Source organism: Aegilops tauschii, chromosome 2 (assembly GCF_002575655.3).
Source record: "Aegilops tauschii subsp. strangulata cultivar AL8/78 chromosome 2, Aet v6.0, whole genome shotgun sequence".
Lineage (NCBI taxonomy): Eukaryota > Viridiplantae > Streptophyta > Magnoliopsida > Poales > Poaceae > Aegilops > Aegilops tauschii.
Window position 1 is genome coordinate 407767369 of NC_053036.3, and position 17552 is coordinate 407784920.

General features: G+C 44.1%; 1 protein-coding gene across 1 annotated transcript; it reads left to right on the top strand.

Annotated features, from left to right (window-relative positions):
• The first annotated feature begins 6872 nt into the window (after positions 1-6872).
• LOC109743872 (uncharacterized) lies at positions 6873-13622 on the top strand. Its single transcript, XM_020302961.4, has 5 exons — positions 6873-7696; positions 9755-10449; positions 10568-10645; positions 11637-12563; positions 13178-13622. The coding sequence occupies exons 1-5, from the start codon at positions 7591-7593 to the stop codon at positions 13226-13228; spliced, it is 1857 nt and encodes a 618-aa protein (XP_020158550.1). The 5' UTR covers positions 6873-7590; the 3' UTR covers positions 13229-13622.
• The last annotated feature ends 3930 nt before the right edge of the window (positions 13623-17552 follow it).

Consider the following 17552-nt stretch of genomic DNA (forward strand, 5'->3'; position numbering starts at 1 on the left):
CGGCCCCGGCCCCGACCCCGACCCCGGCTCCGGCCCCGGCGCTCGACCCCGACCCCTCCCAACCTCGGCTGTCGTCGGGCCTGCACCCTCTGTAAGCCCCCCACCTCTCCTCCTCTCTCTGGTAGCTAGTTTTTTTGGTTAATTTAGTTAGGTTTTAGTTAGGGTAGATGGTTAATTAGGTTATATATTTAGTTATGAATTTATCTAGGTTTTTTCTTCAAATTCTATATTTTTCTTCCTTTTATATGCAAATTTGAAGTGGACATGTGATATGTGGACATGTGATGTTTTGGACATGTCATATTTGGAAATTTGGACATGATGATTATGTGCAGGGTAAATGATCCGAGTGGCCTATGTTACGCCGGAATGTTGATTCATTTCCGTTCCGGTGAATTTCAGGCGCTCGATATGTCCATTTTTTAGCAAAGGTCATGCCGAAATTTTCCGTGAATTTTGGTATGATTTGTGCTAGATAGTAGGCATATTGAGTGCTGGGAAACGACATTCCGGCAAACATAGATTTCTTTTTATGTCATTTCTCTTTTTTTTCATAGTTTTAGAATTAAACGAGGAGACTTAATCATAGGAAACATGTCGAACAACGAAGAAACTGGGCCTTCTGACCAAGATGCACACGAGATGGATTATGAGGGTGAACAAGAGTACCTCGACTATTTGACTGATAAGAAAATGCAAAGTCAAGGTTTGCAGGTCGGCCTCGATGATGGTACTGACGCCGACATCGACACCGACGGCGCCGGCACCGATGGCGGCGCCGAGACTGGCGGGGAAGGTACCGGCGAGGAAGATACCGGCGGGGAAGGTACCGGCGCCGATGCCGCTACCGAAAAGAAGAAGCAGAAGAAGCAGAGGATACGAAAACCTAACAAACTAGGGATTGGACGACTGGTGATCACAAAGATGGCACCTGGCAAGTTTGAGCCTTTAGAGCCGGAAGAACCTCGCAAGTGCTATGGGAACCAAGTAGGATGCATCCTACGGGAATGCGCGAGCATCAACGACGATGACTTAAGGAGTAAAGAACATTTGATGCAGTTGCTCCTGACGAAGTTGCACAAGAGATTCAAGTTCCCCGACCGGGATGATAACATAGAACAACCGTGGCATGATCCGAAGATGAAAAAGATTAACAATCACGCCATGGGCATGTTTAGCAATGATTTGGCCTCCTGGAAAGGGAGGGTGAAACGAGCTATTGAGGCTGAGGAACCCCTGTCCAAGATTCTGGAGGAAAATCCGACACTTACGGAAGAGGAGTTTGAAAAGTTCAAGGACACTTGCGCTACCGAGGCAGCCAAGTCTAAGGCTGCGGAATTCAAGAGCCTTCAGCAAAGGAACACGGGGAAGCATCACCTCGGAAGCCGTGGCTACCTCGGTAAAAGGCCCATATGGGATAAGGAGAATGCGGAACGTGATGCCGCGGGTATCCCAGACCCCTTCGCGAAGTTCACCAACCCCTTGGAGCGTGACTTCATCAGGGCCCGCTACAAGTGGGACAAGGAAAAGAAGGTTTTTTACACGGAGCAGATCATGAGGAAATTGATTAGACTACTGGTAATTATTCTTTTACCACCTTACATTTAGCTCCAGATCTAGTCGACTACACATTCCTAAATGGTTCACGCTCCTTCTATAGGAGAAGCAACACCAGCTTGCAGCCGAAAGCCCTCCTTCTCCGATGAGGCCCAAGTGGGACACCCCTCTCAACCGGGCCTTGAACGAACTTAAGGGACTCCCTTTGGGCCAGCGGCCGCAATATGGTCGTGTGCACGGCGCTGGAGACGGCGCCACGTGGAAGGTGTTTTACAACGAGGGCCCGGAGGCCAAGAAGCAGAAAAAGATGTTTAGTCAGGCGGACATCGACGCGAAGGTGAAGCTTGTGGTCGAGAAAAAAGCAGATGAGGATGCAAAAAAAAAAACAGCCGAGGAGAAAAATGAGTTGCTACAGCAGGCAGTCAATGCAGCTGTAACTGCCTGCAGAAATGATTTTGCTACTAACTTGGTTCTAGCTATCATCAACTAGACGAAAGAAAATCCAGACAAGACGGTACATGATTTTCCGTTGCCCAGTTTCGTCGGGAGCAACTCCATGAACAACAACACCACCGCACCATCACTTGCTCACGCAACCGGGCCTCCTCTCGCAGTCGCTCCCGCTCATAGTAGCCCGTCCTCAGTCTCTGGCGCGCTAGGTGGGCCTTCGTCTTTGGCTGAGCTCGACGCCGTCACGGTAATTACATGGCGCACCAACATATATATATATATATATATATATATATATATATAATATTCCATTTTCGTTGCCTTTCGGATGTTTTGTGCCACAGACATGTGTTTGCAGGCCGAAGAAACCCCGTGCACCATACTCTACTTGATCAAAGGCCAGAAGGTGGACGTGGGAAAGGGGATGATAATGAACCCCTTGCAACCCACGTTCCACAACCAGCCGATCCCCGCTGGGCACTTCAGGGTTAACTTGTCCAGTGTGAAATCGGGGCACGAGGATTTGCCTCCTCTAGTACAGCATGTGGGAGAGGACGACGAGACCCCGCCGTGGATTGGAAGCTGCAAGGGTTGGGTGCTGCTATGGCCGAAGAATCTTATTCGTCTGGAGCCGGCCGAGAGCACACCAATAACCACACATCAACAACCATGTGCGGAGACCACCACCCCGCCTACGCAATTACCAGCTCCTGTAGTGCCGGGTGAGAGCGGCGGACGACGTGATGAAGGGGGTGCAATAGTACTGGCTGATGTAATCGGTCCTGTAGAACATATAATGGATGATGAGACAGAGGTCGACCCAATGGGTTTCCTCAATACAAACGCGTATGACTGTGACATAGATATGATGAGTCAACCATATGACGAATCGGGCTATCAGCATGCTAATGAGGATATGGATGATTTGCCCGGGCAGGAAGGTCGTAGCAGGGATTGCAAAAAGTCTCTCTTCATGAAATCCTCACAGGACACGCCTGAAGATGCCACCTCAACACAGGCTCAACTAGCCGAGGGTCGTACAGTGCTTAGCCCGTGAACACTGGGGCAGGGGTTAAGGAAGGGTCTGGAAGGTGTGCCCAAGAAAAAGGAGAGGAAGAGATTGGGGAAGATAGCTGCCTACAAACAAGCCAGAGCACATAGTAGCCAGATGATGGATTCTGAAGAGCGTGTGCCCGTGAAAGGTGCGGCCATGTTCCATCTCACGGGCGAGCCGATGCTACCGTCGAAACCGCTGGAGGCACTATCAGGGGATATCAGGAGACTGCATGACCATGTGCTGTCGACTGAGAAAAGCCTACTAGCCTTGAAGGATCCAGGATATCCGATATACACGGCTCGTGTGCCTGAGGGGAAGTGCTACGTCGACACACGGCCCGCGGAGGTGTTCTTCCTGCGGTTTGACCATATCTTTGAGATGTTTCTGACAAGGCGGCTCGATTTTACAATCGGCCGCCTTTTTGCGCTACATACGAGCTCCGTCATGAAGAGAGAAGAAGTCTCGCAAATCTGTGTGGCGGATCCGTACTACATGCACGAGTCTTTCTTGAGTCTCGGCGACTTTGAGCGTGAAACTGCTAGGGACTACCTCCAAAACTTCATGGTACAGAATAAGGACCAGGAAATTGTCCTCCTGCCTTATCATCCAAAGTAAGTCAGTTTTGGACAACCCTTTCGTACATTTCAATCATTCCTTCTCGCTCATATGGAGAATAATTTGAGGTGTCTTTTCCCCGCAGCAACGGGCGCGCTGTCCTTATCGTTCTTTACCCGCGAGTCTCCCACGCCGTGTATTTCGACCCTTCCAGAGACTACGAGAAGAAGGACTACACCCACATAACGAATATCCTAGATGATGCTCTCCAAGGCTTCAGCATTAGAGGTGGCCACATGCAGATCAGGAAACAAAGGAACAAGAAGATGGGTTTCGCGCATAAAACTAACTTCTGCTGCATCCATGTCCCAAAACCAAGCAAGAAGGATGGATTCTACATCCTCCATCTCATGATTGAGTTCAACACGGATCACCAAAAGCTTCGCATGACAAGCAGAAATGATGATCATATCCACAAGTGGCTAGAATCTCATGGAGAAGCGGATTATAAACTTAGAGATGACTTCTTTCGCATCCAAAGGGACATTGCGACGATCATCATGAAGGAAGTCGTCGATGAGAAGGGGATGTTCCACCACGGCCCTATATCGCGAGCTGACGTCTGAACTCGCATAGGCATGCAACGTCAAGACCTCACGCTGTTCAAGAAGCTAGGGTCCATCCTCGATGATATGGAAGGATGGAACTTCTAGTGATTTACGATGCCGATGATGATGATATGTGTCGGTTGAACTTGTATACTTTCTGTAGCGATGAAACTTTGTGATGTCCACGGTCCCTGCCGAACTTGCGTAACGCTACTTTGTTTGTTTGGGTACGATGACCTGCGTACCTCTAGTTAATTAGTTTGCGTACTGTATGTTGCATCTAGTTGCTAATTAACCCTTTTCTTTTTCGTGTTGCTCTAATATATTTTGTTGCATATGATTGTACATCCTCTTGATGAAGATGCATCTCTAACAGGTACCTAGTTTCTTGATGGCGAGATGGCGGTGCTATGTCGTGTACAAAGGGAAGGTTCCGGGGGTGTCCAACGAGTGGCCTGAGTGTCAGGCGCAAGTGAATGGGGTCTCGGGCGCCAGCCATAAAGGCTTCAAAAGCAGACAAGAAGGAGAAGGTAGTTACTTGAGGTTCACGCTAGCGCGAGAGAGGACTCGTAACCGCCGCCTCATGTACTGCATAGTTCCGCTCTCACTCATAGTGATAGTTCTTCTTGCGTATACCATTGTTTAGATGGATGACATTGTAGTTGCAAGTATTCGAGACTTGCATGTATCGCTATTTTCGAGATGATGACGAGATACCACTTTGTGTTGGATGATGATTATGATAAGACTATTTGTATGTATATGCTATGATTACATTTGTGGTCTCGCAGCCATTTGTATGTGTATCATGATGACATTTGTATCTGCTAAAGATTCTTGTATAAAGCCTGTTCAAATACAAAACAAATATGCAGAAAAAACAAAAACTACTAAAATTAGCAGTAGCGAGTGGAGAAAAGTTAGCAGCAGCGCCATAGTAGCAGTAGCGCGTCCAGGCAAAGCGCGCTAGAGCTATTAGCAGTAGCGAGCTTCCACGAAGCGCGCTGCTGCTACACTTGTATAGCAGTAGTGCGGGTGTGCACGCGCTACTGCTACGGGTTAGCTGTAACGCCGGTCCCCGCGCTACTGATATACCTAGAACCCGCGCTGCTGCTAGCCTTTTCGCTAGTAGTGATGTTCTGATGTACATTCCATGCTCGATGGATACAAGGGAGATTATATAGGTGCGGGACCATACTACCGGTAACATTTGCTACTATATAGGTAGGTGTAGAGTAAGAGTAAGTTGCAAGACATGATGTTTCCGGGGGTGTGTGCAAATGTTTCAAGGGAGCATACTGAAGTAGATCGGTCAGAGATCCTGCCCCTTCATGCACATCTGACGCACCAATAGGTGCACGAGCAGCGTATCACATCATGGGTTAGAGCACTTGATATTTTCCCCTCTTATCTCATATGGGAGTGTTACAAAATTTGAAAAATAGTCAAATTATATAGACACACATACCCACCAGGCTATAAGTTTTTAAATCTAAACACTAAACATTGCGCAGAAACAACAACAAAATCCATTCGGTGACAGTGAAATAGTCTGAATTTACAGTTTAATTTGGTTTAGCTGCTATTCACAAACAATGAACTTTGTCTTTTTTCTTGGAGTTGTTTATGAAATTGAATTTGTAATCTTGTAATACGGACAAAGACATCACACTCATCCCTATGAGACACATTGTCGGAAGGACTAAAATAAATTATATGCACTTATGTCACCAGTGTTCAGGAAAATGCGAGCACTGATGTCAAGTTTAGGATTTGAACTCTGGTCGTCTGCTGTCCTCCTAATCATCTAACCGTAAGTTAGTTCGCGTATTATGTATTTCTATTTCGAAACGAGATAGTAGTGAACATATCCAACGAGCAAAGGCATTGAGACGTACCCCTTCGCTCCCATGATCCAAGATTAGCTACGGTTTCGCTTGCCTCTCGCCGGCGCTGCCGCCGGTCCGCCTCATCTCCTGTGGTCCTAGGATCATGGAGGCACGGTGGATCTCCGCCCTTTGCTGGCGGGAGAGCTTATTTTTTATATGTTTTTTTGAGTTTTGTTAGGGTTTGTGCCATGCTCAGAAAAGACGAGGCGGCGACGACTTTCTTAAGATGGAATAAGGGTCTCCCTGCTAGCATTCGTTCCGGTGGTGCTTCTAGTATTGTCGGAGGGCGTGTGGAGGTGTGTTTCCGGCGGATCTCGTGGGATCCGGTCGGTGTTTGTCTTCGACGGATCCGTTTGGATCCGGTCTTTGTTCGTCTGTGTCCGTGTGTCTGCACTTTGGATTCTTCTGATCTACGCTTCTCTTCATCGGGCGATGGTTGCTGTTCTGCTACGCTGGCCTTATGGGACCTTAGCACGATGACTTGCCGATTGTCTACTACAACAAGGTTTGCCCGGCTCCTATGAGGGAGGGGCGATGACGGCGGCGCGCCTTCGGCTTGCTCCGGTGCTTGTAGTCATCGCTAGGTGGTCTACGGACCTGGATGTAATTTTTACTTCTGGTGTTTTCTGTACTATCGTGACGGTTGATGAATAGATCTGAAGTTTTCTAAAAAAAAAGAGATAGTAGTGAACGTGTTATGTAACCAGGCCATTCTGTGTGTAACAGAAAAGGAAGAAGACGGCGAGGAAGCCAGATAGGAAATCAACCGTCATCCGGGACAGGGAAGGTGCGAGGAGGGCGCTGAAAGTCACATTTTGCATAGGGTTTCTCTCCCTCCTGCCCAGACGAACAAGCACACCACACAAACCCACACACTCCCCACGCCCACGGAACCCACAAAAAATTCCGAGAAAGATAATTCCTCTCGAAAAATCGGCGCTCCAAATCCTCCCCTCCCAAGAGCTTCCCCAATCCCGCGAATCCCGACGAATCCCCGCGAAATTTTCCAACCCTCCAACGCCGCCGCCTTCCGCAGATTTCCGACGAGGCCCATCGAGAAATCTAGCGCGCCGTACACAGAGTCGTCGCTGACTCGCTGGTCGCCCGCCGAGGCGCCCTCTCCCGGGCGGCCGCTTCCTGGTCGATCAATTGTGTCGCGGCGGCGTGATACCGATAGCTACGAGAGGAGGGGAGCGATTTTTGCCCCCCTGAGCAGTCTTTTTTATTATTTTTTGAGCATGTCTGCCTGAGATAGATTGTATTGTGAGAGAGTTAGGGTTTGGTGCGGGGGCTAGGGTTTGGTGGTCTCTGCTCCGCCCCGAGTTGAGGCTGGGTGCGGATGCGCCGTTGAATCCTGTGCTGTAACCGCCTTCAGTGACTGGCGAGAAGTGTAGGGCATTGGTGGTTGTTTCATTGTTGTGCCGGACTGGATCCTGCTGCTGGGAAGTGTAGATGGTGAGTGGCGCCCGCTGGCATGGACCGAGGTGAGCCCTCGTTGAAGCCAGAATGGCTGGTTCGCGGGGTTGCTACACCGACAGCGTCTGCCACATGTCTCCGACCAGGAACTTCACCCCGTGCAGGTGAGATGCCTTTCCTTGTCAATTTGCTATTTTGGTGCATATTCTGGCTAGTGGTTACTGCTGTTTATAGAATGTATGTACGCAAGATCAATTGTTATTATAGTCGCATGTTTCTAGTGGCATTGCATAACTTTACACCAGCTGTAGTTGTTATTATGGGAGTCGCACCGGAGACGTTTCTAGTGGCATTGGATGACTCTACACCGGCTTTAATCAGTGCTTAGATTTATTTATTTATGCATGGTGAAGTTAGTGCAGTTGCTGCCTGCAAACTCACCATTTTCCTTATGACAATGATCATTCTTCAGTGTTCCTATCACCAATATTCGTCTTAGTTTGATTTAAGGGCAATACTTGTACTGTGAAGCGCTTTATTTATATGTTGCATGGATCATGGAGCCAGTATAATATGTCGAACTATAACTGAGTAATTGTGCACCTGCGGTAATCATTGAGGAATCTGACTTCGGATACATTGCTCACATCAGCATCGTGTCGGTGCTTGTTAAACTAATGATTATCAGTCTGTGTGCCGTTTTAACTGCAGTAAGTTCTGTTAAATTAGATATTATTTTACTCGGACATGCATACATGATTTAATGTGAGTTACCTCGGAGACTTTCTTGGATGGGAAAATTTACAGTTGTATGTTGGTTAGCCATGTTGCTATAATGCAGCAGTCCTCGTAGCGCCAGTTTTGCTAGGGAATACAGCAGGATTAGCCAGAAGCACGTATTAAGAAATTCTTGGAGAGGTATGACACGTAGTTGATATACTGAGACTATTCTCATGGCTTGCATTTTTGTGAATCTTTGTTATATACTCCCTCTGTAAAGATTTATAAGAGCGTTTAGGTCACTACTTTAGTGATCCAAACGCTCTTATATTTCTTTACGGAGGGAGTACTTGGCAATAGATAGTAGAATGTAATTCCCTTTTTTGTGTACACAAATATATACAGTGATATCACTAGTTTTGAAAGGGGTAGGGTGGTAGGCAACACATTTTTAGCAATATATAATATTCTTTTCTTGATACAGCGGACATGCGTGGTCGCTGATCTTCCTAAGCTAGTTGTTCAATGTAGTGTACTGGTAGCAGTAGACCCATATTAGGCTAGTAGCAATATGTGCAGGTAAGAAGCAAATGCAGTCCGGTCTTTCTTACCATAACCTGCTTTGATTTGCAGACTAGCATATACTCCCTCCGTCCCAAAATAAGTGACTCAACTTCGTACTAATTTTGTACTAAAGTTAGTCCAAAGTTGAGTCACTTATTTTGGGACGGAGGAAGTATAAATGAAGCTAATGTTGGACGAATTAAACTAAATTATTTGAAATGTATATACATAATTAGCTAAACTTATTTTTCACTTCAGCATTTCTTGGCAACCTCACTGCACTTACACAAGTGCTGAAATTTAAAAAAATGTCACCAAGAGTTCCATGACACTATTTCACATTATTCACTTTGGCCTGGCGGCTCAGTCTGGGGTTGTAGATCGGGACCACTCAGAGCCAGGATAGGTGCCGGGAGTTACTGCATGCACTAGACTCTTCCTACAGGGACACAAAGGATACAAGGTCCTAAGCTTCATCCGTGCAAATGGAATTGCGGATTCCAGGCGCAGAGGCCTCCTGCGCTGCATACTCTTCTAGATACAAGAAGTTTGTTGAAGACAGTATTTTATTATTGTTTTCTTCTGTTGATGTGCTAGTAAGACTGTTAAGATCATATTTTTTGCCTTTTGTAACCTGTGTGTTATTTGCGACAATGAGATACTGATTATACTGTACAATGTATATTACATTGTCACTGCATCTTTTTATTTAATACTTACATTAATACTTTTGATTTATTTTGTTCTTGTACTTTGCACTTAGTAAGGATTGATGTTCAATTGTTCAGTTACCAATCATTGTTGTTGGCACTATCTTTGTGGTTTGGTGTGCTGTTTCATGGTTTAACTGATCATATATGGACCACTTTGAATTGACTATTCTTTTGTGCTTGCAAATTCACAGCATTTTGCTAAGAAGTTGTTGTTTGATGCTTTAGGTGATCAAGACAGGGGTGCTTCATCAAGAAACCGATCAACAGTTCGTGATCGTGAACGGAGCTCCCAACAGTCCTCTTCACGTAGGGGTTCTGGCCCAAGTGTGTCCAGACGGCATGATCGGGATGGCACAGTGAAGTCAAGAGGCTATGCCAGTTTTGGAAGAAGCAACAGAGACAGGGTGTGTGAAAAGGACTCTGATTTCCATGATTGGGAGAGTAGGTTGGGTCTTCCAGATGGCCCTTTGCGTGATGGCTTTGGGTCCTTTAGCTCTTGCAGACCTGAAAGCGATAGGCTCAGTCGTGTTCGTCCAAAGCTGGACACATCGACTCGGACAGCAGGAGTAAGTTTGGAAAATGGTAATCTATCTAGAAAGGATGCTGCAGGTATCTCCTTTGAGCGAGAATTTCCACACCTTAGTTCTGAGGATAACGATGGGAAGCAAGATATTGGTAGAGTTCCATCTCCTGGAATTAGCACCCCGCTTCAGAGCATACCATTGGTTACTGCACCTGATGGCTGGAACTCGGTGCTAGCAGAAGTTCCTGGACTTAGTGAGCCAAGCAATAACTATGTTTCTTCTGGTTTATCACATGCTGGTTCCGGTAGGCAGCCTGAAGTGTCGAGCTGCGGAACGGCATTAAGCATGGCTGAAACAGTAATGCAAGCACCATTAAAAGTTTCCACCACACCCCAGGTAGTGCAATCTATAATGAATATGATATCCGTGTTTTGTTTCTTTCTTTGGTCTGTAATCATATTTCGTTCCAGTCACTTGATCTAAATAGTGTCTTATGTGCAACTTTTTTACCCAGCTATCTGTTGATGCTCAAAAGATTGAAGAAAGAACTATGAGGCTAAGACCTCTGACGCCTTCATCAAACAAAACATCTGTATGTGCCTTTGTCGCAATATGAATATTTCTTGTTTTGTTGTTTGCTGCTTGTGTTATTACCAGTGACTTTATTTGAATATGACTGTCATTAGTGGATCATCCACATCATTTGTTCCTACGGGAGCAATCTGCTCCTGAATGATACTAAATTATGTATGTTATTAGTGATTGCATTCAAATTAGTTGAAGATATGGCCATAGATTGGTTCAGTTGCTTCATGTTCTTTGCAAACTGCAAGTATCCACTAAGCAGATTTTGGCAATTATCTGAGCATTGTTAAGGACTGGTGTCTTTCTACCATAACAATTTATGTAAATGCAATGCATCTTGTGTTCTAAGTAAGCGTATTGTGTTGGTTGGTAGTTTGAAGATACTTTGTCGAATATTGTGAAGTATGCATTTTTCTGTTTTAATAAACTATCATCCTCAATATTTTCCTACATCTGTTATTTAACTGCAGTTTGGACCTGAACAAATTTATGACACATGTTGGTCCACCAATCACTGTTAGGTTAGAAACTTTATTTTATAGCACAGGATTATGGATTGTATTGATCTAAGTTGGTGCTTTACTAACTATACAATGGACAAATAAAAAAACTTAAAGCACATGAAATATCTCTTACATAGATGGAGTTTTGTTCTGACAAAACTTTCACTGGTAGTGTGATTCTTGCGTTTTTTCCTATTTGTCTGAGGAGTACACTTCACTGTTGTATATTACTTGATCAGCATTGGTTCATTAAGCATGCAATCGATAAAATGGAACATAGTTTGTTTAGACATGTGAACATGTCTGCATTTTGTGGGATATTGCAGTTTATTTTTACATAAAATTGTAATTCCAATCCTTACTAGGATGCAGACATTTTCGAACTTGTATGTGCTTCCTAAAGCTGTATTTCTGTTTCACTTGTTTATGGAGTGATGCGTTATACTAAAGAAACAGCATTTTGGTTTGCACTGATTCATTCAGAATGCTGTGCAGATATCAAGTTTGTCGGATAAGTTAAAAATTAGAGGTGCAAGAGCTGGGGATTCTAATGGTCCTGTGAAGACTGCGCCACAACTGTCAACACAGCCTTCTAACAGCTCTGTTCGTACTCCAGTCAAATCTGAGCCTGTAAAGCCATCTCAATCAGGAAGCTTTCAAGTCCTGACCCGCGAGCAGAATGGTGCTGCAAATACTGCCAAAGACTGCTCCAGCAATCCTGTGAGCCCTGTTCTAGGTCAATCTTCTTCAGTGGAACCACTGGAAAGGTCTAATGTCAACCATAAGCTTAAAGGTGTTGTAAACGGCCTCCCTTTGCCTGTACAACAAGGTTCATCTGGTGAGAGAAAATCAATTGCAAAATCAAAGCATAAATTCTTCGAGTTACTGCGGAGCAAATCTTTAAATGGTTCAAGCGCTGGCATCGAGTCCTCATCTAGCTTGGCTGATGAGCAGAAGAACCCCTCTGTTGATTTGTCCTTGTTTAACAGTGGAATCAAGTGTATTGAAACTGGAAGTAGTTCATGTGAGGATGCAAATTCTTGTGATGGATCTCAGCGACACCTCTCCGACAATGAGGAAATCAAGCCACCTTCAGAGCCTCATGATGCTTTTTATGAGGGGTTGCATGAGATTGTAGCTGACAACAAGGACGCCAACTCTTCATCAGATCCTGTTGATGCTGAAGATGAAGCTAAAGCTAGTCTGTCCATTATACCCACAGATACAACTGATGTTTCAGCGAGATCGGACTCTAGATATGACGAAGCCCTTTTGTTGTCTGAGCCCATTGTAGCAGGGCAAGAGGAATCGTATCCTACCGAAGAGGAACCAAGTCCAGAAGAAATGGCTTTCCTTAAATCTCTTGGCTGGAAACAAGACGAAGTAGTTCCTCCACTGAAACAGGAAGAGATCGCTGATTGTGTAAGTTCTGTTATGTTTCTTACTCTACTAGTTTATCAACATTATTTGGCTTTCAATAATCAATTCCCATGTTTAGTTTTTTAATTAATAAATTTCATAACTCTCAATGAAGTACACAATTCACTTGTTTATTTTTTATAATAAATTTCATAAGTCTCCATCAAGTACTCATAGTTTTGTTGTCCCCGTTCTTTCAGTTTTGCCAAAAACAGCTCCAAATACTTTCATTTCGATTTTAGTAATTCCTTAACCCATTTAATGTGACTTGCAGTGTCAGCAAAATGCATAATTGTCGTGGTTTGCCATGCAAGTATTGGGTGTCATTATCAATGAACTTCTGATGAGGCATGCCGAATAATTATGGGGTTTAGCAATAAACAAAAGCATTTGTCAATTGAAGTGGAAATGAAATCCTAGTATTTTTGTTTTACTAAATTGTGAGATTCTGGATTTGGTAGATGTTTTGAGATTTTTTTTACCATTTACGTGATAGTGCATACACTTTTTTATCATTTAAGTTTCTGGTAATGCACATCAGGAATGCACACACACTTGTTTTTACCATCTGTGCCTATCATTTACTGCTTTTTAACATATCTCCCACTACTTTGTAGTTAAGGCACAACGTGAGGCTGCAGCAGAAGCTTGAGGAATGCAGGGGCTAATGACATGACACATCAACCAAAATTACTGGGGTTGTCAACCATGCTTGGAACCTTTGGAGATCAAGCTGTACCATGATGAGTTTGGGTAACTACCTCAACTCTCATGGGGTGATTAGCTTAGCAAATCGAGATATTTTCCCGTTAACTTCAGCTCTGTGGGTAGTTTTCATGGGTAGATTGATGCTTTTCCGTGCTGAAAAGAGGTTTGAGGGTTTTCTTCATTTTCCCGGAAGGAATGCCGAATGAAACAGGCATGTACGGTGTTGGATGCACATAGTTGTGCACCTGCGGTGCTCAGAAAGAATAGGTTGTCTTCTTTTTTTATACTTCTTGTGGCTTATCCTTGTTTCAGAAAAGAAAAGAAAAAAGAATACTTGGGGTCTTTACATGAAAAGGACGCGCCTGTGGCTACCATGGTCTCAAATTTTGCTTAATTTATTTTATTGTTTTACTCAAATATGGCTTCCTGTCTTTGCTTTGATTGGTGGCGTTCAGTTGCGCACCCTGCCTTAAATGGGATCAAAAAGGTCTGCCCAGGATTTTATTGGGTCCAGATATCTCATTTTAGTCATACAGACGGTGGTCAATTCGGTAATCCTGTTTGATCATGAGGTATTTAATTTAGGCCCCCTCCTACATTTTCAAGGTTTGATAAATTATCAGATTGTTCAACTCTTGGCATGTTACTGTTTTGTTGGCTTGGCTTTAATTATTATTTTTACTGGGAAACAATGGTGGGGTACATTTTTTTTAATGGCATGTTACAACATATACATGTACATGTAATAAGTTAGAGCACTCTTTGGCTGCTTTCGGGGCTGAAGCACTCCCAGACGATGTACTTAAGTGCCATGAGGACCAACGGTCTTGCTGAGCCGGTGTGAGGTATGGAATCCTAGTGTTTCATTTCCAAAAAAAAAGAAGCCTTCTTGGCCAACCACTACCCTAAAAAAACTAATCTAGATAAGCAACTTTTATTTAGAGAAAAGAAGCAACGTTAGCAGCATATTTTTAAAGAAAGAGCACTGCTACGCGGACGACAGTTGCCAGCCGAAATTAGCACGACAGGCTATATATCGCACCATCCATGGGCATGTTTGAAAAGCAGAAGGCGGTTGGATTAGCAATCGTGTTCAGCAAAACGTTGTCCGTGAAGAGACGATCTCTATTTTCTAGTGTATTGAGGCTGTCAGAGCTCCCCCCCTCAAAGAGAAAAAAAGTCAAAGAAAAAAAAAGAATAAGCTGTCAGAGCCCTTAAGATTGCAAGGCAGTGCATACTGATTGCAACAAAGTTAGGATACGGATTTGCTCTAGATGAGAATTAGCTCACTAAAGTCCAAGTTTACCACCGTTGAATCTAAGCCCTTAAGATTCGTGCTTATATTTTCTTATCAGTGTACGGTGCGTTGTTGTCTTGCCGCGTTGGCTCGTTCGTTTCGCGGCCTAGGGTGTGCGTCGTTCGTTTTACCCCCTTTTATATTTGTTTTGGATTGTGGGATTTTTCCACGTATGTGTATGGCTGCTCGAAATTAGTAAGTTTACATGGTCTGTGGCTCCTGGCTCGTGTCCATACAATCCGCAACACACTACAAGTACTCCATTTGATCTAAATTAATTGACGTAGCTTTAGACTAAAGCCGCGTCAATTAATTTGCATCAAAGGGAGTAACATTTCTTTTTGTCTTTTTAGTCGCACCGAATGAGAAAAAAAATACAAATATTATCTACTCCTTCAAGGAAAAAGTTTTTATGTCTTTCTTTTTTAGTTATATGTCCATTTCTCCATATATGCAACTGCCCGGTCCACAACACGACTACAACTAAGAGAATGGATGATAGCCTGATGCATGTCCACCACTCAAGTTGCAGTTGTAACCGCACTGCAGTTGCATGAACACACACATGACTATAAATGGGAAGAGGGGTGTCAATCAGTTTCATGTCCACCACTAGACATGTAGCTTTAAGTGTTGCAACCTGACTGCAACCGCACACGGCTCAACGCACTGCAACCGGGGTTTGCTGGGTGCGCGTGGTTGCGGAAGTGGACATTCGTCGGGGGTGGGAAGTTGCATGTTTCCACTACACATGCAACTGCAAGTGTTGCCCACGACTGCAACTGTACGCCCTCAACGTGTCTGCAACTGGGGTTGTTGGGTGCGAGGGGTTGCGGAAGTGGCATTTTATCGGAGGGTGGGCGTGCCTTTTTGCGTCTAGATTAATAGCCCACTCTCCATACACAACCAATCCTGAACCTTTATTTTTGTCCTATTTGCAAGTCCATCCTTGGCATGCAAACGGGGCCCACTCCTTTTTGACCAAGTTGCAACTCCACCACCAACATGCAACTAGGGGCCACATTTTTTTATCCCAACTGCAAGTCTACTCTCGATAGCAACTGGGTCATACCCTTTTTGTCCGAATTTTATGCAATTCCACCCTCGCCAGGCAACTTAGGGGGGGGGGGGGGGGATTTTGTCTAGTTGCAACTTCACCCCGACATACAATCCACCCCCAACCTTTTTTGTCCTGGTTGCAAGTCCACCCTTTACTCGTAATTGGGCTCGACCCATTTTTGTCCAGTTTGCCAGTCCACCCTCAACACGCAATTGGGCTTGACTCATTTTTGTCCCGCTTGCAAGTCCAACCTCGACACGCAACTAAGAGGCTGACAATTTTGTCCTAGTTGTAACTCCACCCCCGACGTGCAATTGGGGCCCCCATCTTTTTCTTGTCTTAGTTGCAAGTCCAACTACACCCTTGATATGCATTGAGGAGAGGGATTTTTTTTGTCCCATTTGCAAGTCCACCCTCGATATGTAACTAGGGCCCTAACCAATTTTGTCCCAGTCCAAACTCCATCCTCGATACACAACAGGGGGCCGACCCATTTTTGCCCCAATTGCAAGTCCAACATCTACATGCAACTGCATGCTCGCACGAGACATAAATTAAGGGCAGGAGGAGGGTTGTCGACCACTTGCATATCCACATTTAAAAAATATTCATGCTACTTTTTCATTTTCATATTTTTTATAAATAGTATTGAATATTTTCTTAAAATCATTAGTTTTTTGAATTCGCATCTAAAAAAATCATGATATTTTTTGAAATTCATGGACATTTATTTATTTCATGAACAATTTTTGTATTCACTAACTTTTTTTGAATTCGTGAGCATTTTTCAAAATTTTAATTCATTTCTAATTCGTGAACCTTTTTTAAATTTTCAACAATGTTTTATTTCACCAAACATTCAAAATTAGCATAAAACACTTTTTTGTACCGAGACAACAAATACGTATATTGCTAAAAGATGAGCGAGGAAAAATCTAAGAACTAAAGCGAGCAACGCATAGTTGACCAATCTGAATAGGAGTTCTCGAAGCAATAACCTGCAAAACAAGCCAATGCACTATAGCCCATCCCAAATGACACTGGTGACCAAGGCTTGATAAATGCGTCAACATAGAAAAATACGGAGCTATATGATGAGTCAGTGACCATATAATCACCGACAGTCGTACATGTTGATTGTATTCTTAAGTACAGTGACCAAAGTGAGCTTGTGAGACAAGTACACTGACTGTCAATGCATTTTACTCTTCTTAGAACTAACAAATGCATGTGAAGCTGGTGATGGTAGTTTGCTGAACTCTCATTTTGCAGAAAATGTAGAGAAGTTTGGGCATTTTAAGAATTTGTTCACTTCTTGCTTTTGGGGAGAAGTTTGGCCTTGTTGTAGTTCTGGGCCTCCAGTTCTTCAAGCTTGAGGACTCCAGTGTATTTCTGAGCTAAACCACCATGTGATATGATCAACATATTGAGCTCTTAGTTCTGGTGTTGGATAGCACTAAAAAAAAGTTCTGGTGTTGAATTGTATTGTTAAGTAAGAAACTACTGCAAACTGCGTGTAGCTCAGATGGTTAAGTTTCTTCTGATGGACTCGACCCATCAGGGTTTAAATCTTAGATTTGGCACTGGTGTTCACATCTTCCTTGTTAGTGAATGTATGTGTTTATGTGAGCGCTTGCGTCTGTATTGTTATATGAGAAAAAAAAATCGATATATTGTTTCTAACTCTATTAGGTTACTCTGAACTCGATGGAGTAGATGATCAAGCTGGACTTGAGTAAGCTGTTATGCTGGAGCGATTTTATCAGCAGTCGTTGTTACTCACTCACTCAAGTACGTACTCAACTTGTGATCGCACAGCATGCCTCCTCCTCTCCCCTCCCATCGAAATCATCATGCGTCGACAATTGTCGCTCTATCCACTAGCATGTCATACGACGACTCGGAGTGTCACGTCACATCCCCACAT